Below are 20,299 nucleotides of genomic sequence, written 5' to 3' on the forward strand. Positions count from 1 at the left end.
ATAGCTATCTCAGATTTGACAGTGGCCACCTTCCTAGGTGGATTAAGAACATTCCGTATGGCCAGTATTGGCGTATACGAAAAAATTGCACACACAATGGTGACTTTGTCCATGAGGCTGATGTTCTTCAAAAAAAAGGTTTTTGAGGAAGTGATACCCCAAGAAACTGATTAGAGATGCGTATAAAAGAACTAAGCTGCTCAGTCAAGAATCATGTTTGGCACAGGTCTCTGAACGGTAATGTGAGAACACAAGCACACGATTTAAAGATTAGAGTCTAGTGACCACTTTCAATAAATCTAGAATGAATATACAGAAATTGATAAATGATTATTGGTGTGTCTTGTTGGGTGACCCGATCCTACATAAGCACCTACCAAGTAAGCCTAGGATTATTTATAGAAAAAATCGGAATCTAAGGTCCTTTATATCACCCAGCAATACGACGCTGAAACCTATAACCTCAACACGAAAATACGAGAAACAAAAACAGGAAGAAATAGGCTATTTTGCCAGCGGATCCCCTGGATGTTTATGTTGTAGGGCTATCACCAATGGTGCCACCTTTTTTACCTCACAGACCACGGGGGAGCAATTTTATATTTCTTGTAGGGTGGATTGCCATTCTGATTACGTGATCTACATGTTACAATGTGGATGTGGTTTGCAATATGTGGGCCGGACTATACAAAGAATGCATGCCCGCCTCAATAAACATCGTTCCAATATCAAGAATGGTTATTTACAGCACAGTGTATCCAAACATTTTTTGACTACTCACCAGAAGGATCCTAGTGATCTGAGAGTGACAATTTTGGAACAAATTTCTGAAAATATGGTGAATCGGTATAAATACCTTATGAAGAGAGAGAATTTTTGGATCTTCAAATTAGGTACATTATATCCTGAATAGTGTTGAGCCACCCCCGTAGTGTTCGGGTTCGGTTCGGTTCGTCGAACACCGGGATGTTCGAGGAACTGTTCGTCGAACTGTTCGTCGAACACCTTAGAACACCGTCGAACACCGTTAAAACCAATGGCAGGCAAACAAAAACACATAGAAACACATAGAAAACACCTGCAAAGGTGTCCAAAAGCTGACAAACTGCTCAGAAGACACTCTCTTTAAAAAAGCCGGCCGGCAAATTCAGCAGCGGCATACACCGGTACCCGACAATTTAGACAAGAAGGAATAGAGCATTACACATAGATTAGATAGATAGAAACATGTCAGTCACACATATAAGAAGCACAGTGACAGTGTTGGTTACTGCACTTGTCATTTAGTGTAAAGGATTTATTAAAAAAAATATTAGTGTTTTCATGCACCGTCTCTTTAAAAAAGCCGGCCGGCAATTCAGCATCTGTACCCGACAATTTAGAACAGAAAGAATAGAGCTTCACACATAGATTAGATAGATAGAAACATGTCAGTCACATATATAATAAGTACAGTGATAGTGTTGCTTACTGTACTTGTCATTTAGTGTAAAGGATTTATTTAAAAAAATAATAGTGTTTTCATGCACTGTCTCTTTAAAAAAGCCGGCCGGCAATTCAGCAGCGGTACCCGACAAATTAGAACAGAAAGATAGAGCATCACACATAGATTAGATAGATAGAAACATGTCAGTCACATATATATGAAGTACAGTGATAGTGTTGGTTACTGTACTTGTCATTTAGTATTAAAATAAAGGATTTATTATTAAAAAAATTGGCGTGGGGTTCCCCTTAATTTTAGGCTCTAGCGGAGGTTAAGCAGACGGCTGGGGCAGATGTTTGAAGCCTGGGAAGGGGGTAATACCCACGGAGCTTCCCAGGCTACTAATATCAGCCTCCAGCTGAATACATAGCCTTTACTAGCTATTAAAATGGGGGACCCCCCAAAAAAAATGACGTGGGGTCCCCCCTAATTTAATAGCTAGCAAAGGCTAGGCAGACAGCTGGGGGCTGATATTAATAGCCCAGGAAGGGAGCCATGAATATTGGCCCCCTCCCAGGCTAGAAACACCAGCCGTCAGCCGCCCCAGAAATGGCGCATTCATAGGATGCGCCAATTCTGGCACTTAGCCTCGCTCTTCCACGCTGCCCTGGTGCGGTGGCAGGGGGTAATAGGGTTGGGGTTGATGTCAGCTTATAATGCCAGCTGACATCAAGCCCAGGTTAGTAATGGAGAGGCGTCTATAAGACACCCCCATTACTAACCCCATAGTCAAAGTTAAAAAAAACACAAACACCCAGAATAAAGTCCTTTAATTGAAATAAAGACACAATCCTTTATTGTTCTAAATTAAACCATACTTACCATCACGCCCATTCCAGCAGAAGCCAACGATCTCCTGCAATAAAAGAAAAATAATAAAGCAACCTCATCCTTACCTTTCCATGGTTCCCACGACAGCTTCAGCTCTGCTACATCGAGATGACAGGCTGGACCGCAGCAGAACGCTGCCATCCAGCCTGTCATCCCGCAGACACTGAGAAGCGCAGGCTTGCTTGCGCTGCTCAGCGTCTCTCTGTGACGACATCCAGATGAGCCGAGTTCATGTCCAATGAACTCGGCTCACCTCATGCACGTCACTGACAGCGTGGGAAAATTCTCACGCTGAAGCGCTGATTGCAGGAGAATTTTCCCACGCTGTCAGTGACGTGCAGGAGGTGAGCTGAGTTCATTGGACATGAGCTCACCTCATGCACATCACTGACAGCGTGGGAGTATTCTCCTGCACTCAGCACTTCAGCGTGAGAATTTTCCCACGCTGTCAGTGACGTGCATGAGGTGAGCCGAGTTCATTGGACATGACCTCGGCTCATCTGGATGCCGTCACAGCGAGACAGTGAGGAGCGCAAGCATGCCTGCGCTTCTCAGTGTCTGCGGGATGACAGACTGGATGGCAGCGTTCTGCTGCGGTCCAGCCAGTCATCTCGATGTAGCAGAGCTGAAGCTGTCGTGGGAACCATGGAAAGGTAAGGATGAGGTTGGTTTATTATTTTTCTTTTATTGCAGGAGATCGTTGGCTTCAGCTGGAATGGGTGTGATGGTAAGTATGGTTTAATTTAGAACAATAAAGAATTGTGTCTATTTCAATTAAAGGACTTTATTCTGGGTGTTGTGTTTTTTTTAAATACTTTACTAGAAATTCATGGCGGTCATGTCTAATACTGGCGTGACCCCATGAATTTTGGGCTTGGGGCCAGCTGATAATACCAAGCTGGCCCTAACCCCTTTATTACCCAGTGAGCCACCGCACCAGGGCCCTGGATGAGTTGGGTACAGCGCCAGAAGATGGCGCTTCTATGAACGCGCCATTTTCCGGGGTGGCTGCGGACTGCAATTTGTAGCGGGGGGGGGCCCAGAAAGCTTGGGCCTCCCTGCGCTGCAGATTCCAGCCCCCAGCTGCCTAGTTGTACCTGGCTGGACACAAAAATAGGGCGAAGCCCCACGTACTTTTTTTTTAATTATTTCATGAAATTCATGAAATAATTAAGAAAAAAAGGCCTTCCCTATATTGTTGTGTCCGGCCAGGTGCAAATAGGCAGCTGGTGGATGGGGGCAGCCCGTTCCTGCCTGCTGTACCTGGCTGGACACAAATATAGTGCGAAGCCCCACTTCAATTTTTTTTAATTATTTCATGAAATTCATGAAATAATTAAGAAAAAAAGGGCTTCCCTATATTGTTGTGTCCGGCCAGGTACAAATAGGCAGCTGGTGGATGGGGGCAGCCCGTTCCTGCCTGCTGTACCTGGCTGGACACAAATATAGTGCGAAGCCCCACTTCAATTTTTTTAAATTATTTCAGGAAATTCATGAAATAATTTAAAAAAAATTGACGTGGGGCTTCGCACTATATTTGTGTCCAGCCAGGTACAGCAGGCAGGAACGGGCTGCCCCCATCCACCAGCTGCCTATTTGTACCTGGCCGGACACAACAATATAGGGAAGCCCTTTTTTCTTAATTATTTCATGAAATAATTTAAAAAAAATTGACGTGGGGCTTCGCACTATATTTGTGTCCAGTCAGGTACAGCAGGCAGGAACGGGCTGCCCCCAACCACCAGCTGCCTATTTGTACCTGGCCGGACACAACAATATAGGGAAGCCCTTTTTTTCTTAATTATTTCATGAAATAATTTAAAGAAAATTGACGTGGGGCTTCGCCCTGTTTTTGTGTCCAGCCAGGTACAACTAGGCAGCTGGGGGCTGGAATCCGCAGCGCAGGGAGGCCCAAGCTTTCTGGGCCACCCCCGCTGCAAATTGCAGTCCGCAGCCACCCCGGAAAATGGCGCGTTCATAGAAGCGCCATCTTCTGGCGCTGTACCCAACTCATCCAGGGCCCTGATGCGGTGGCTCACTGGGTAATAAAGGGGTTAGGGCCAGCTTGGCATTATCAGCTGGCCCTAAGCCCGAAATTCATGGGGTCACGCCAATATTAGACATGACCACCATGAATTTCTAGTAAAGTATTTAAAAAAAACACAACACCCAGAAAAAAGTCCTTTAATTGAAATAAACACACAATTCTTTATTGTTCTAAATTAAACCATACTTACCATCACGCCCATTCCAGCTGAAGCCAACGATCTCCTGAAATAAAAGAAAAATAATAAAGCAACATCATCCTTACCTTTCCATGGTTCCCATTACAGCTTCAGCTCTGCTACATCGAGATGACAGGCTGGACCGCAGCAGAACGCTGCCATCCTGCCTGTCATCCCGCAGACACTGAGAAGCGCAGGCTTGCTTGCGCTCCACAGTGTCTCTCTGTGAGGGCATCCAGATGAGCCGAGTTAATGTCCAATGAACTCGGCTCACCTCATGCACGTCACTGACAGCGTGGGAAAATTCTCCTGCACTCACCGCTTCAGCGTGGGAGAATTCTCACACTGAAGCGCTGAGTGCAGGAGAATTCTCCCACGCTGTCAGTGACGTGCAGGAGGTGAGCTGAGTTCATTGGACATGAGCTCACCTTATGCACGTCACTGACAGCGTGGGAAAATTCTCCTGCACTCAGCGCTTCAGCGGGAGAATTCTCACGCTGAAGCACTGAGTGCAGGAGAATTCTCCCACGCTGTCAGTGACGTACAGGAGGTGAGCTGAGTTCATTGGACATGAACTCGGCTCATCTGGATGTCGTCACAGAGAGACGCTGAGCAGCGCAAGTAAGCCTGCGCTTCTCAGTGTCTGCGGGATGAGAGGCTGGATGGCAGCGTTCTGCTGCGGTCCAGCCTGTCATCTCGATGTAGCAGAGCTGAAGCTGTCGTGGGAACCATGGAAAGGTAAGGATGAGGTTGCTTTATTATTTTTCTTTTATTGCAGGAGATCGTTGGCTTCAGCTGGAATGGGCGTGACGGTAAGTATGGTTTAATTTAGAACAATAAAGGATTGTGTCTTTATTTCAATTAAAGGACTTTATTCTGGGTGTTTGTGTTTTTTTTAACTTTGACTATGGGGTTAGTAATGGGGGTGTCTTATAGACGCCTCTCCATTACTAACCTGGGCTTGATGTCAGCTGGCATTATAAGCTGACATCAACCCCAACCCTATTACCCCCTGCCACCGCACCAGGGCAGCGTGGAAGAGCGAGGCTAAGTGCCAGAATTGGCGCATCCTATGAATGCGCCATTTCTGGGGCGGCTGACGGCTGGTGTTTCTAGCCTGGGAGGGGGCCAATATTCATGGCTCCCTTCCTGGGCTATTAATATCAGCCCCCAGCTGTCTGCCTAGCCTTTGCTAGCTATTAAATTAGGGGGGACCCCACGTCATTTTTTTTGGGGGGTCCCCCATTTTAATAGCTAGTAAAGGCTATGTATTCAGCTGGGGGCTGATATTAGTAGCCTGGGAAGCTCCGTGGGTATTACCCCCTTCCCAGGCTTCAAACATCTGCCCCAGCCGTCTGCTTAACCTCCGCTAGAGCCTAAAATTAAGGGGAACCCCACGCCATTTTTTTTAATAATAAATCCTTTATTTTAATACTAAATGACAAGTACAGTAACCAACACTATCACTGTACTTCATATATATGTGACTGACATGTTTCTATCTATCTAATCTATGTGTGAAGCTCTATTCTGTCTATTATAAATTGTCGGGTACCGCTGCTGAATTGCCGGCCGGCTTTTTTAAAGAGACGGTGCATGAAAACACTATTATTTTTTTTGATAAATCCTTTACGCTAAATGACAAGTACAGTAAGCAGCACTTTCACTGTACTTCGTATATATGTGGCTGACATGTTTATATCTATCTAATCTATGTGTGAAGCTCTATTCTTTCGGTTCTAAATTGTCGGGTACCGGTGTATGCCGCTGCTGAATTGCCGGCTTTTCATGTTTCACTGTTGACACTGTTCCCATCGATTTGGGCAATCACTGTAATGCCACAACCACCATGGCTGTGGCATTACAGTGAGTGACAGACAATCCCTGCATGATTGGTGCTCTAAATAGCGCCAGACATGCAGGACAAGCTTTTGGTGCACGAACAGTTATTGAACATAACCTCGAACAGCCGAATTTTTTGCAAATCGTTCGGGTTCGTCGAACAACTCGAACACCGCCCAAAACAGCTCGAATTTGAGATTGGCGAACAGTTCTAGTCGAACACCGCTCATCTCTAATCCTGAAGGGTTAAATTTAGCGATTGACAACGTTTGTAGATGATGCATGTGTACTCTCTGCATTAGAAATAAGTGAAGTTGTCAGGATCTTACATGCATGATTTATTAATGAGTTCTTTTATTACTTTTTTAACATTTTTAACTATTTTTCTGATTGAGTATCATTATTATATTTTATCATGATTGTTATCATCGTCTTATTTGATGTTGTTATTAGTAGATTTTTAATGTATCATTGTTGGTTTTTATAGGGGCTTTCGGTTCTCTTGATTGCTAATTCACACTGTTTTTTTGGTGAACAGTAATCAAGGGGTTAAGGTAAATTGATTGATTTTTTAAATCCTCCCACTGAGTTCCTCCTTTTTGTATAAAAAGTGCCCTAATTTACCTTTTTCCTTGTAATTCCACCTGATGAAGGCAACAGATCGCTGCAGAAACGCGTTGTGGGCATAACATTGTCGAATAAAGAGGTTTGTTTTCTTTTAAATATCCTTCCAGTCGTTTTTCTCCAGTTCCTGGCGCCCGAATTTGACCACAATCTATCTGTACATTTTCGGGGATTGTGGCTCGGAGCTGCAGGGAACTGTATGCGCTCGCTGGAACCAGGACCTTGATGACGTCATCGTCCACGTGATCCGTACCCGGTACCACGTGATCGGCAGCAGACAGCGGTCATCAGAGGCCACGCACCATAAGCGGCAGCAACTACCTTGTATACCAGAGGCTTCCACACCTGGGTTGTGCGGTTTGCACAACCCCCCAAAGGTGAGCAGCCTACCATTATTCGCAGAGCCAGTTTATAATCTATCGGGTTCACACAGGCACAGCGCTTCTCCCCCCCACCCTTTCTTTGTTTTATAAATCTAGACCAGACAGTCAAGAACTATAACAAATTGTTACTCTGGTGCAGATTTTGTAATTCATTTAGCACATAAGGCTTGACTTGTTAGATTCTCTATCTTACTCTACCTCTTGCCCAGAATACTTTACATCAGTGGTGGGCAATTCATTTTTCCAAAGGGGCACATGTAAGACCATTATTATTATCCCATAATATTTTGCAGAATTCAAGTCTGTTGACTACCTGCTGCAAGTCATACATGTTACCACAGAGCTTATTTATAACATGTTCTCTTATCAGTAGCAGCTAAGCAAAATTATATAATTTACTGTTTTTTATACATTTTATATAAAGCAATATATTATGTATCTTGAACAATTCCTCTCCTACACTGTATAATGCACCCACAGCTCCTCACACAGTATGATGCACCCAAACACAAAATAGGATGCCCTCAATCACCTCCACACAATATGATACTACTACAAGCCCCTACACAGTACGGTGCCCCACTGCCACCCACACATAGTATGATGCCCTGTACACCACCTGCACATAGTATGATACTGCCCAACATGCACAATATCAGGGGCGGAACTACCGCCCGTGCAGCCGGTTCATTGAACGGGGGCCCCGAGGGAGAGGGGGCCCCTCCAGCCTCCAGCAGGGCCGCCATCAGGGCATGACTGTCCTGACTCCAATATGGGGCCCGGCCGGTAGGGGCCCCCTCGGGGGCCCCCCTCTTGTGCGTCTCTCTCCTCATGGGGCCCCCGGCCCCATGCTATGCGCCGGATCCGGGACATTTCAGCGCTGAGCTGCGCTGTTGCAGCAGCGCCTTCATGATTCCCCTGACTTCCGGTCATGTGACGGTGCCGTCACATGGCCGGAAGTCAGGAGAACCTGCTGTCAGTGATTTGGACGAGCGCCAGGATTCTGCAGGGATCGCATGGGGGTAAGTATAACAAGTTTTATTTTTTTTAAAAATACAATTAACTAGGAGTGGAGAGATGGGAGATGAACATGTGTGTGTGTGTGTGTGTGGGGGGGGTGGGGAGATGGGAGATGCACATGTGTGTGTGTGTTGGGGGGGGGGGAATGGGAGATGCACATGTGTGTGGGGGGGGAGATGGGAGATGCACATGTGTGTGGGGGGGGAGATGGGAGATGCACATGTGTGTGGGGGGGGAGATGGGAGATGCACATGTGTGTGGGGGGGAGATGGGAGATGCACATGTGTGTGTGGGGGGAGATGGGAGATGCACATGTGTGTGGGGGGGAGATGGGAGATGCACATGTGTGTGGGGGGGAGATGGGAGATGCACATGTGTGTGGGGGGGGAGATGGGAGATGCACATGTGTGTGGGGGGGGAGATGGGAGATGCACATGTGTGTGGGGGGGGAGATGGGAGATGCACATGTGTGTGGGGGGGAGATGGGAGATGCACATGTGTGTGGGGGGGAGATGGGAGATGCACATGTGTGTGTGGGGGGAGATGGGAGATGCACATGTGTGTGTGGGGGGAGATGGGAGATGCACATGTGTGTGTGGGGGGAGATGGGAGATGCACATGTGTGTGTGGGGGGAGATGGGATATGCACATGTGTGTGTGGGGGGAGATGGGAGATGCACATGTGGTGGGGGGGGATGGGAGATGCACATGTGTGGGGGGGGGAGATGGGAGATGCACATGTGGGGGGGGATGAGAGAGGTGCACATGTGGTGGAGGGGGATGAGAGAGGTGCACATGTGGTGGAGGGGGATGAGAGAGGGGCACATGTGGAGGGGGATGAGGGAGGGGCACATGTGGGGGAGGGGGATGAGGGAGGGGCACATGTGGGGGAGGGGGATGAGGGAGGGGCACATGTGGGGGAGGGGGATGAGAGAGGGGCACATGTGGGGGAGGGGGATGAGAGAGGGGCACATGTGGGGGAGGGGGACGAGAGGGGCACATGTGGGGGAGGGGGATGAGAGAGGGGCACATGTGGGGGAGGGGGTGAGAGATGTGCACATGGGGGGGGATGTGAGCTGCACATGGGGGGGTTTGAGAGCTGCACATGGGGGAATTGGGAGTAGGGGGATAATGAGCTGCACATAACGAATGTGGGGTGGGGGAGAGTAAATGATAAATGATGATGGGGTGGGGAGAGCACGGACATGATATAATGAATTGGGGCAGGGGGTGCATGTAAATATTGAATGCGGGGAGCAGGAAGTATAGAGTAGGGGGCGTTGCGGATGCAGGAGTGTGACTGGTAACAAATTGGCGGAAAGAGTAGAGGTTCTAATTAAATTATATATTAAGTGCCTATTTACAGTTAATGGGGGCACAGTGGTGGATTACAATTTATATTTGGAATGGTAGGTTGCATAATAACTAACCATATATTGATGGTGGATGCACGTCTGTATTCAGCTGCGTAATGTAGAAGTTGGGGAATGTGCTCTAGATAACTGTGTTATTTTATGCAGAGACGAGTCCTGGCTGGAAGACGTGATGGCGGTCTGTGCTGGATGAAGGAGAAAAGCGAAGATGAAGGACTTCACCTAGAGACGTCACCGGTGAGTCAGTCTATTACATGTACACTGTGTATAATGTCACTGGTGATCACTGTATTACCTGTACACTGACACTATATACAGAGCTCCTGTGTATAATGTCACTGGTGATCACTGTATTACCTGTACACTGACACTATATACAGAGCTCCTGTGTATAATGTCACTGATGATCACTGTATTACCTGTACACTATATACAGAGCTCCTGTGTATAATTTCACTGGTGATCACTGTATTACCTGTACACTGACACTATATACAGAGCTCCTGTGTATAATGTCACTGGTGATCCCTGTATTACCTGTACACTGACACTATATACAGAGCTCCTGTGTATAATGTCACTGATGATCACTGTATTACCTGTACACTATATACAGAGCTCCTGTGTATAATGTCACTGGTGATCACTGTATTACCTGTACACTGACACTATATACAGAGCTCCTGTGTATAATTTCACTGGTGATCACTAGATTACCTGGACACTTACGTTATACATACCATGTATAGAGCTCCCGTGTATAATGACACTTATGGTAATATTAGTAATGTGGTGGTAATATTCGTAATTTAGTGGTAATATGTGGTCTGGTCATGGTGTGGCAGTTTTTCTCCCTTCTGTGTGGTATTATTCAGTCACTATGTTGTGGTAATATGTGGTCTGGTCATGGTGTGGCGGTATTCCCTGTATGTGGTATTATTGGTCACTTAAAAAAAAAATGTATATGACACATTCCCTTAAAGAAAACTAAATAAAAATATATCTAAAAAGAGTATTGGATATTTTAAGAAAATTTTAATAGGTTAGAGTAGGGCCCGCCCAGAAGAGTCTACCTTATCGTGGTGGCGGCTTTAAAAATCTTTTGGCCAAAACAAAAGCTGATGGCTATGTATGTGGCGCCGTCACATGGCCGAACGTCAGGAGAACCTGGTGGCAGCGACGTGGACGAGCGCCAGGATTCTGCAGGGATTGCATGGGGGTAAGTATAACAAGTTTTATTTTTTTTAAATACAATTAATTAACTAGGAGTGGGGGGAATCAGAGATGCACGGTGGGGGTGAGAGATGCACATGGGGGGGTGAGAGATGCACATGGGGGGGTGAGAGATGCACATGGGGGGTGAGAGATGCACATGGGGGGGATGAGAGATGCACATGGGGGGGATGAGAGATGCACATGGGGGGGATGAGAGATGCACATGGGGGGGATGAGAGATGCCCATGGGGGGGATGAGAGATGCACGGGGGGTGAGAGCTGCACATGGGTGGGGTGAGAGCTGCACATGGGGGGGTGAGAGATGCACATGGGGGGTTATGTTTACATAACTTTGTTGCCTTATGAAGGGCAGGGGGGGCCCCCCAAAATTTCTTGCACAGGGGCCCACTACAGTCTGTGTCCGCCCCTGCACAATATGATACCCCCTACACACAGCATGATGCTCAAATAGCATTTCATTGGAGGTTCTGCTAAAGTATTAGAGATTTCTTAATACTATCCTAAAGTTAGACAAGATTAAACTTCAGCAGATAGGTAAAAACTGCACCAAATATGAATTGGTTGTACACTATGTGTGATATATTTATATTTAGCAAATATGGCTAGACATCTTAGATCATCTACATTTTGCCATCTCTTGGCTTGCATATTCTGCACCAATATTTTGAGGCAAAGTGGAAAACTTTGATACCTTTTTTAGGTCCTTCTGGCTGCTCATGTTTCTTTTTGGGTTCTGCAGACTCTTCATGTGTTTTCATTAGATGCCCTGCAAAGGTATTGGAGATTAATTAACACAGCGCTAAGATATGTAAGGATAAAACTAAAGCAGAACAGACAAGCAGAAGTTATATAAAAATTATCCTACTGGTACACAGTGCACTCAGTATAATAAATTTGGTACATATTCTACCTGTTATCATAGTTTACATCAATATTTTGTACCAATTCTTAGGTACCTTTCTTGCGTTCTGCTGGCTCTTCTTTTTTCTTTTTGGGTTCTTCTGGCTCTTCACATCTTTTCACTGAAGGCTCTGCAAATGTTTTGGAGTTTTATTAATAATGTCCTAAAATTAGGCATGATAAAACTAGATTAGACAGAAACTGTACTAAAATTATCACGGAAAAATTGGGCCCATGTCTCTAGACTATCTTAATTACACCACCTCTTTACTTGCAAAACTTTGTGCAATTATTTGTGTACCTTTCTTTGGTTCTGCTTGCTTATCCTGCTTTTTCTTGAGCTCTGCTTGCTCTTCATGCTTTTTCACTGGAGGCTCTGAAAAGGTGTTGGAATTTATTAATAAAGTACTGCAGCTAGACAGGATAAAACTAAACCCACAGGTAGAAAGTACACTTAAATATTCACAGTGACTGTCACAGGTTTACCACAATAGAGAGGAGCCCGAAAACTGCAGGGTCTGATTCCTACCACTCCTGCCCTCATTAGAAGCCTTTCACCTTCATATTAAAAGGTGTAGGTATATTTTAGTAGTGCAGGGGTTAATCTGTTGCTGAGAGCTTTTGGAATCTTCACAGGGTTCACTGTTAGCCATTCTCTGTTCTTATATATATACTGGACTCTGGCTAGGAGTCATTGCCAGAGCTAGCTTATGCTGTATGGTTAGGAGTTGGTGGTTTATTGTTGTTTGAGAAGGTGTTTGGTGGATTTAGCTAAGACTGTTGCATGGTTTTAGACTGTATGTTAATTCTCTCCTTCTCCTTCTTTGGTTTCCCCCCACTTACTGGTGTTATCCCCTGTTGTTTGTGTGCATATATTTGCATCATGTGTATTTTCTTTTATGCCTGTTCTTTTTACCTTGTTAGTCTGGTTGGCGTAATGCGATACACTACTACTCCCCTGTTCCCTGGGTTGGAGGAGGGAACAGACTGAGGGTGGAATGAGGAGTTTAGATAAGGTACGTGGCCCAGGCGTCTTCACCTTCAGAAGCAATCCGGGAAACAGTGCTAGCTAGGGTGCCCCTAGTGTTAGGGACAGGGTAGGAGCCCCTGGTCCCAGGATACCCGACAACAGAATCATGACAGAAATATTGTATAATAAATTTGGAACAATTGGCTAGACGTGTTCGACACTCTTCCTTACATCACATTTTGGCTTGCCTACTCTACATCAATATTTTACGGTAATACTTAGGTACCTTTTCTGGGTTCTACAGACTTACCCTGTTTCTTCTTCTGTTCAACTGGCTCTTTATGTTTTTTCACTGGCATATCTGTAAAGATTATAATTTGTGAGCAGATTATTATTTACATTTAATAACAAGTATTTTTAGTACGTTTTAATTACTTTAGCTTTAAATGGCTTGTTCCGCTAAAAAAAAGTACATTTTAATCAGTAGATATTAAAATATTAAAGGCAATCTGTCAGTAGGATCAACCCTGCTAAGCCATTTTTATGGGTACGTAAGTCAAAGAGAGTTGAAAAAAATACCTTGAAATATGCAATTTGATTTATTATTCTAGAGAAATTCATGTTTTTATTGTATTCAAATGAGCTATTAAGAACTATGACCTGGACAGAGATCCGGATCAGAATCTGCCTCCAGAAGTTATTGTAAATGAAATGGGGAATTACCAGTGTGATATGAAAAGGCTGCTCTCTGCTCTCTGGATCTCAAAGCAGCGCTGTGTATGATTAAAACTGACACAGTATAAAATTGAATATAACCACAGGTGTCTCATAGTGCTTCAGCTTCCAACTAACGAGCAGTCAGTATTGCAATTCAGCAGAGCTTTGAGAGCTGCAGCTGCAAATGTGTTTGTAAGGAGCCAAAGTTAAATTTTAGACAAAAGACAGTTGCCACCTAAATTGTGAAACAGCAACAGATGAGAACAATAATCTGCCCCCTGTTCAAGAAAGGAAGACTTGGGAAAAGGACTATCTTTGCGCTATCACTATTATTACTGACATTTAGTGTAAGGAGGAGTCCTGGAAAAATATAACTCTTTATATAGGAATGGCTAATTAACTATTTAGTTTTGAAAAACCTTACATCTAAGGCAATATGGATAAATGTTTAGCTTCAATGAGCGGTGCTAAATTATAAATATATACTGTATATATAAATATATATAAGACAATGAGTCGAGTATGATGACAAAACTCACTGTAGAGATGGTGCTGCAGAGGAAACTGCAAACAATTGGTCCTGTAGAGTCAGCATAAATCACACATGTCAAACTCTGGCCTGTGAACCAAATCTGGTCCTCATTGTGAGTATACCTGGAACACGAAGTCAGGCGGGGCCATTATTCTGTATGGAGGAGTATATGGGTGCATCATACTGTATGGACTACTATTTAGGGTCATTATACTGTATGGAACACAATGTGGGGCCATTATACTGTATGAAGCATTGTGTGTGGCCATTATTCTGTATGGAGCACTATATGGGGCCATTATACTGTATGGAAGGCAATTCAGGACCCATAATACTGTATGAAGGACTATATAGGGGCATAATACTGTATGGAGGTCTTTGTGGGATCAGTTATACTGTGTTGAAGGTTGTGTGGGGATTACAATTGTGGGAATCCTACTGTGATGGTGTCACAATACTTTACCAGGTGGATTGAGGGGGGGGGTACAGTAGGGTCGTCATGTATGTGGAGGGTACTGTGGAGGAATTCAATGTGGGGGTGTCTTACTGTAGTTTGGGGGCATTTTTGTTTGCATCATCCTTTATTATCTGTATTATTCAAAGCATTTTTATCCTTTGTCATTACTTATTTAAATTAGGCCATTGGGCCATATGCTTTTTACTGCTCTTACATAAAATATTATATTATTCCAATATGCTAAGATCTATTAATTAAAATGTACTGTATTGGTGGGATGACCCGTTTAAGTTTGTTTCCATATGAAAAGGTTTATTATTACAGTATATTTGAAAAGGAAAAACTTCCTCAATTGTAGACATTTTTAAATAAATGTCAAGGTTGGCCCGCAACTTTGTCCAAGCTTTTAATTTTGGCCCCCTGTGTATTTGAGTTTGACATCCCTAGCATAGATGTCATTATTATTATTATTATTATTATTTATTATTATAGCACCATTTATTCCATGGCGCTTTACATGTGAAAAAGGGGTATACATAGCAGAAACAATTACAAAAATCTTGAACAAAAACGCAACGGCAAACTGGTACAGGAGGAGAGAGGACCCTGCCCGCGAGGGCTCACAGTCTACAGACTACAAGATGTTCCACAAATGTCATGGAGGATTCTTCTGTTGTGCTGAACGAAAGGTTCAAATATACAGTTCAGAAAGGAGGAGGATTCCAGCTTCTTAAATTTTGCAAAAAAAGTTTATTCCAATAAAATAGATTCCTTAATCAAAATGGGATTGGCAACGAATTTCGAAAGCATAACACCTGCTTCCTTTTTCAGAGTAGATTCTTCTGTTGTGCTGAACGAAAGGTTCAAAATACAGTGCACAAGTAAAAAGTCCAATGTGCAGAACGCTGATGGAGAATACTACTCCTACTACCAGAGGGTGCACCTTACCCATTTGACTTCTTACCTGCAAACTGTATTTTGAACCTATCGTTCAGCACAACAGAAGAATTCCTGGTGCCATTTGTGGAACAAAATGTTGAGCCTACAGGACCAATTGTTTGCAGACTCCCCTACAGCACCATCTCAACAGTTCTGATCATACCATATATACTCGAGTATAAGCAAACCCAAATATAAGCCGAGGCTCCTAATTTTACCACAAAAAACTGAAAAAATGTATTGACTCGAGTATAAGCCTAGGTGGGAAATGCAGCATCTATTGGTAAATTTCTCCATGCTGGTAAACATTGCCCACTAATCCCCAATCCTGGTATGCCTGGCCCCATCATCCCCAATCCTGGTATGCATGGCACCCCTCATCCCAATCATGGTACCCCTCATCCCAATCATGGTATGCATGCCCTCCTCATCCCAATCCTGGTATGCATGGCACCCATCATCCCCAATCCAGGTATGCATGACACCTCTCATCCAAATCCTGGTATGCATAGACCCCTCATCACCAATCCTGGTATGCATGTCCCCCTCATCATAAATGCTGGTATGCATGGCACCCCTCATCCCAAATCCTTGTATGCATGGCACCCCTCATCCCAAATCCTGGTATGTATGGCACCTCTCATTCCAATCCTGGTGTGCATGGCCCCCTCACATGACATCACTGCCATGCGCCCCCAGATGCCAAGGTGAGCTGCCGGGATATTCACTCCTCTCCACACTGGGAATAAGCACATGGAGAAGAGAGAATAGTCAGTCATAACAGCAGTGACTGAAACTTGCTCCAATTGCTGTAGTTATACCGTCTGTGAAGGACCAAGATTAGAATTGCAATTTTGTGATTTTGAAACGCGATTTTGATTTGTGATTTTTGCTGTTAACTCGTTGAATACGATTGTCAATTACGATACGATTGTACAGTAACATTTAAGATGCATGATCCAGCCAGGCATCAATTCCTGATGCCATTGCAGGGTGATGATTAGAGATGAGCGTTGTTCTACTCGAACCGTTCGCCAATCTCAAATTCGAGCTGTTTTGGGTGGTGTTCGAGCCGTTCGGCGAACACGAACGATTTGAGAAAAATTCGGCTGTTCGAGGTTTTGTTCGATAACTGTTCGTGCACCAAAATCATAACTGGATTTTTTCTCAGTAATGATGAAAATTAATGTTAATACTCAGTTTGAGTGTACAGCGGGGTGGGGGGAGGGGCAGGGGATGGATCTCTGCAGGAATAATGAAGATCTCCATTTTTTTTTCTCTTTTCCGCATTTGCAGTGGGGAGGTGCAGTCTGTCAGCCTATCAGCAGCGCACACACGGAGCGAACTGCTGTTTTTCACACAAGCAAGGGCATGTGTCATTGGCAGTGTATGTCACATGTCCTTGCCCGATAAGACCAAGCCATTTTCCCCATCGCCACCATTTTTTCACTGCTGCAGCTGCGTGTTAGACGGCACCGCTGTTGCTGTGTGCGCTATACCTTGTTAATTTCAAGCCAATTTTCGCACAAATCTACAGATAGCTTGGGAGTAGGGAATAGTTGTGATTGCAGTCCTTTTAAGGACTAGGTTACAGCATTTCCTACGACTTTTATCAGGCAGGTCTGTGCTCTTAAATAGATAGATTGTGGGAGTAAAGACTAATTGTAATTGCAGTCCTTTTCAGGACTAGGTTACATCAGTTCCTATCAGTTTTTGCCAGGCAGGTCTGTGCTAGTGCTGTGCAAGTTTTTTTCACAGCATTTGGCTGAATCTAGCAAAGCTAATCCTTTTTGGCCTATTGCAGAGTGTGTTAGTCAGTGGAGTAGCCTATCTGTGTTGCAAGATATACCACCTGTGTATAGAATACCAATTTTTTTACTGCACCTAGTGAAGTAAAATCTTTTGGGCATAGCATCATTCTATTAGTCCATCTATACTGACCTCCATCAGGTTGCAAATTGAATATAATTTTTTTCTGCATCTAGCTCTGAAAAAATATTTGGGCTTCTAGCAGTGTGTGGGACTTGTTCTATTAGTCCATCTATACTGACCTCCATCAGGTTGCAAACTGAATATAATTTTTTTCTGCATCTAGCTCTGAAAAAATATTTGGCCTTCTAGCAGTGTGTGGGACTTTCTCTATTAGTCCATCTATACTGACCTCCATCAGGTTGCAAATTAAAAATAATTTTTATCTGCATCTAGATCTGAAAAAATATTTGGCCTTCAAGCAGTGTGTGGGACTTTCTCTATTAGTCCATCTATACTGACCTCCATCAGGTTGCAAATTAAAAATAATTTTTATCTGCATCTACCTCTGAAAAAATATTTGGTCTTATAGCAGTGTGTGGGACTTTCTCTATTAGTCCATCTATACTGACCTCCATCAGGTTGCAAACTGAATATATTTTTTTTCTGCATCTATCTCTGAAAAAATATTGGGCTTCTAGCTGTGTGTGGGACTTGTTCTATTAATCCATCTATACAGACCTCCATCAGGTTGCAAACTGAATATATTTTTTTTCGGCATCTACCTCTGAAAAAATATTGGGCTTCTAGCTGTGTGTGGGACTTGTTCTATTAATCCATCTATACAGACCTCCATCAGGTTGCAAACTGAATATAATTTTTTTTTGCATCTAGCTCTGAAAAAATAGTTGGCCTTCTAGCAGTGTGTGGGACTTTCTCTATTAGTCCATCTATACTGACCTCCATCAGGTTGCAAATTAAAAATAACTTTTATCTGCATCTAGCTCTGAAAAAATACTTGGCCTTCTAGCTGTGTGTGGGACTTTCTCTATTAGTCCATCTATACTGACCTCCATCAGGTTGCAAATTAAAAATAATTTTTATCTGCATCTACCTCTGAAAAAATATTTGGGCTTCTAGCTGTGTGTGGGACTTGTTCTATTAGTCCATCTATACTGACCTCCATCAGGTTGCAAACTGAATATAATTTTTTTCTGCATCTAGCTCTGAAAAAATATTTGGCCTTCTAGCAGTGTGTGGGACTTTCTCTATTAGTCCATCTATACTGACCTCCATCAGGTTGCAAATTAAAAATTATTTTTATCTGCATCTAGCTCTGAAAAATATTTGGCCTTCTAGCAGTGTGTGGGACTTTCTCTATTAGTCCATCTATACTGACCTCCATCAGGTTGCAAATTAAAAATAATTTTTATCTGCATCTACCTCTGAAAAAATATTTGGGCTTCTAGCTGTGTGTGGGACTTGTTCTATTAGTCCATCTATACTGACCTCCATCAGGTTGCAAACTGAATATATTTTTTTTCTGCATCTACCTCTGAAAAAATATTTGGGCTTCTAGCTGTGTGTGGGACTTGTTCTATTAGTCCATCTATACTGACCTCCATCAGGTTGCAAATCGAATATAATTTTTTTCTCCATCTAACTCAGCCAATACTTTTGGCCTAATACCACAGTTTGGCCACTCAGCTCTGCTCGGTTCCCATCCATTGTTTTTTTGTGCAAACAACTCCAGAGTTGTGAATTAGTTAACCACCAAAATGAGTGGAAAAAGGCCTGCTGCTGGTGGAAAGGGGAATAGGCGTGTTGGGAAGGGGAAAAAAGGTTGTGTCCGTGGGGTAGGTGTTAAAGCAACAGTAACATCTGCAGAAGAAAGACCATCTTCCAGCCAAACTAAAATGTCTACTTCTTTTAGCGGACAATGTGATAAGATCCCTTTCTTACGGCCACGCCAATCGCTACAAATTCCAGATGAGGCACAAAAACAGCAGGTGCTTCAACGGATATCAAGTGCTCATTTAAGTGGTCTCTCCTCCACATCAACTTCAACATCACAAATACTCCAGTCCTCAAAGGTGTCACCCCAATCGCACTTGCTTCCTCACAGCTCCCAAATCTCCAGCTGCCCGTCTGAGTATGAGGTAGAACAGATGGTTGAGTCTGCAGAGCTGTTTACTCATACTATAGCCTGGGAATCAGAGGTCGACTCCAGTGCTTCTGTGAATCCAGACGAGGAAATGATCTGCACTGATGCCCAGAATCTTTATGAGTCAGATCCAGGACCAGACGCAGAAGGTTCTGACCATAATGTAGACCCTCATTCCCAAACTGTAACTCCTGTTGGTGGAGACAATGAGGAAGACGATGATGAGACTCAAATACCTGATTGGAGCGACAACTTTAGTTTTTTGTCAGGGCAGGAACAGGTTGGCTCTGAGGACGACGGGTGTGATAACGCACAGGGTGATGATGATGAGGTTGGAGATCCCTCTTACTGTCAACCCACAGTCAGCCAAGAGATGAGGTCAGCAGAGGAGGTGGAGGAAGATGCTAGTGACGACGAGGTCAGGTTGCGCCTTCCTGGACAGAGACGTAGTACTGGAAGCACGTCAACAACTGCATCCTCAAACACAACTCTGCCTCTCACCACAAGTCGTGGTGGCACTTCAGGTCGCATGGGTGCTAAGCCTTGCATAGCCTGGGCATTTTTTCAGATCGATAAAGATGACCCAACTTGTGTTATTTGTAACATTTGTCAGCAAAAGCTAAGTAGAGGCCAAAAAATACATAGTTTGAGTACTTCATGCATGAACCGGCACATGGACATGAAGCATAAGTTGCAGTGGGAAGCTCAGTGTGCTACAATGCGGCCTAGCCGGCCAGGCCAAGCACCGTCTGCCATATCTTGTGCATCCGCGGCCTCTTCATCCTCTGTGACTGGGGGGACAGCAGTCACACCTGTTTTGGGGCGCAGACCTGCCACCTCTTTACCCTCAA

The 20,299-nt window shown here is 44.1% G+C and overlaps 1 protein-coding gene across 50 annotated transcripts in view; it reads right to left on the minus strand.

Moving 5' to 3' along the window:
* Positions 1-20,299, minus strand: part of TRDN (triadin) — a 1,346,604-nt gene that overhangs the window by 225,411 nt on the left and 1,100,894 nt on the right. For all 50 annotated transcript variants that reach the window (XM_073675989.1, XM_073675970.1, XM_073675994.1 and 47 more), the window contains 4 exons: positions 13,201-13,251; positions 12,222-12,296; positions 11,977-12,051; positions 11,712-11,786 (listed from right to left, as the gene is read on the minus strand). In XM_073675989.1, the coding sequence (XP_073532090.1) occupies positions 11,712-11,786; positions 11,977-12,051; positions 12,222-12,296; positions 13,201-13,251 (276 nt within the window). The remainder of the gene's footprint in view (positions 1-11,711; positions 11,787-11,976; positions 12,052-12,221; positions 12,297-13,200; positions 13,252-20,299) is intronic.

This window comes from Phyllobates terribilis, unplaced genomic scaffold (assembly GCF_046119375.1).
Source record: "Phyllobates terribilis strain yellow unplaced genomic scaffold, ASM4611937v1 Scaffold_3__8_contigs__length_932513732, whole genome shotgun sequence".
Taxonomy (NCBI): Eukaryota; Metazoa; Chordata; class Amphibia; order Anura; family Dendrobatidae; genus Phyllobates; species Phyllobates terribilis.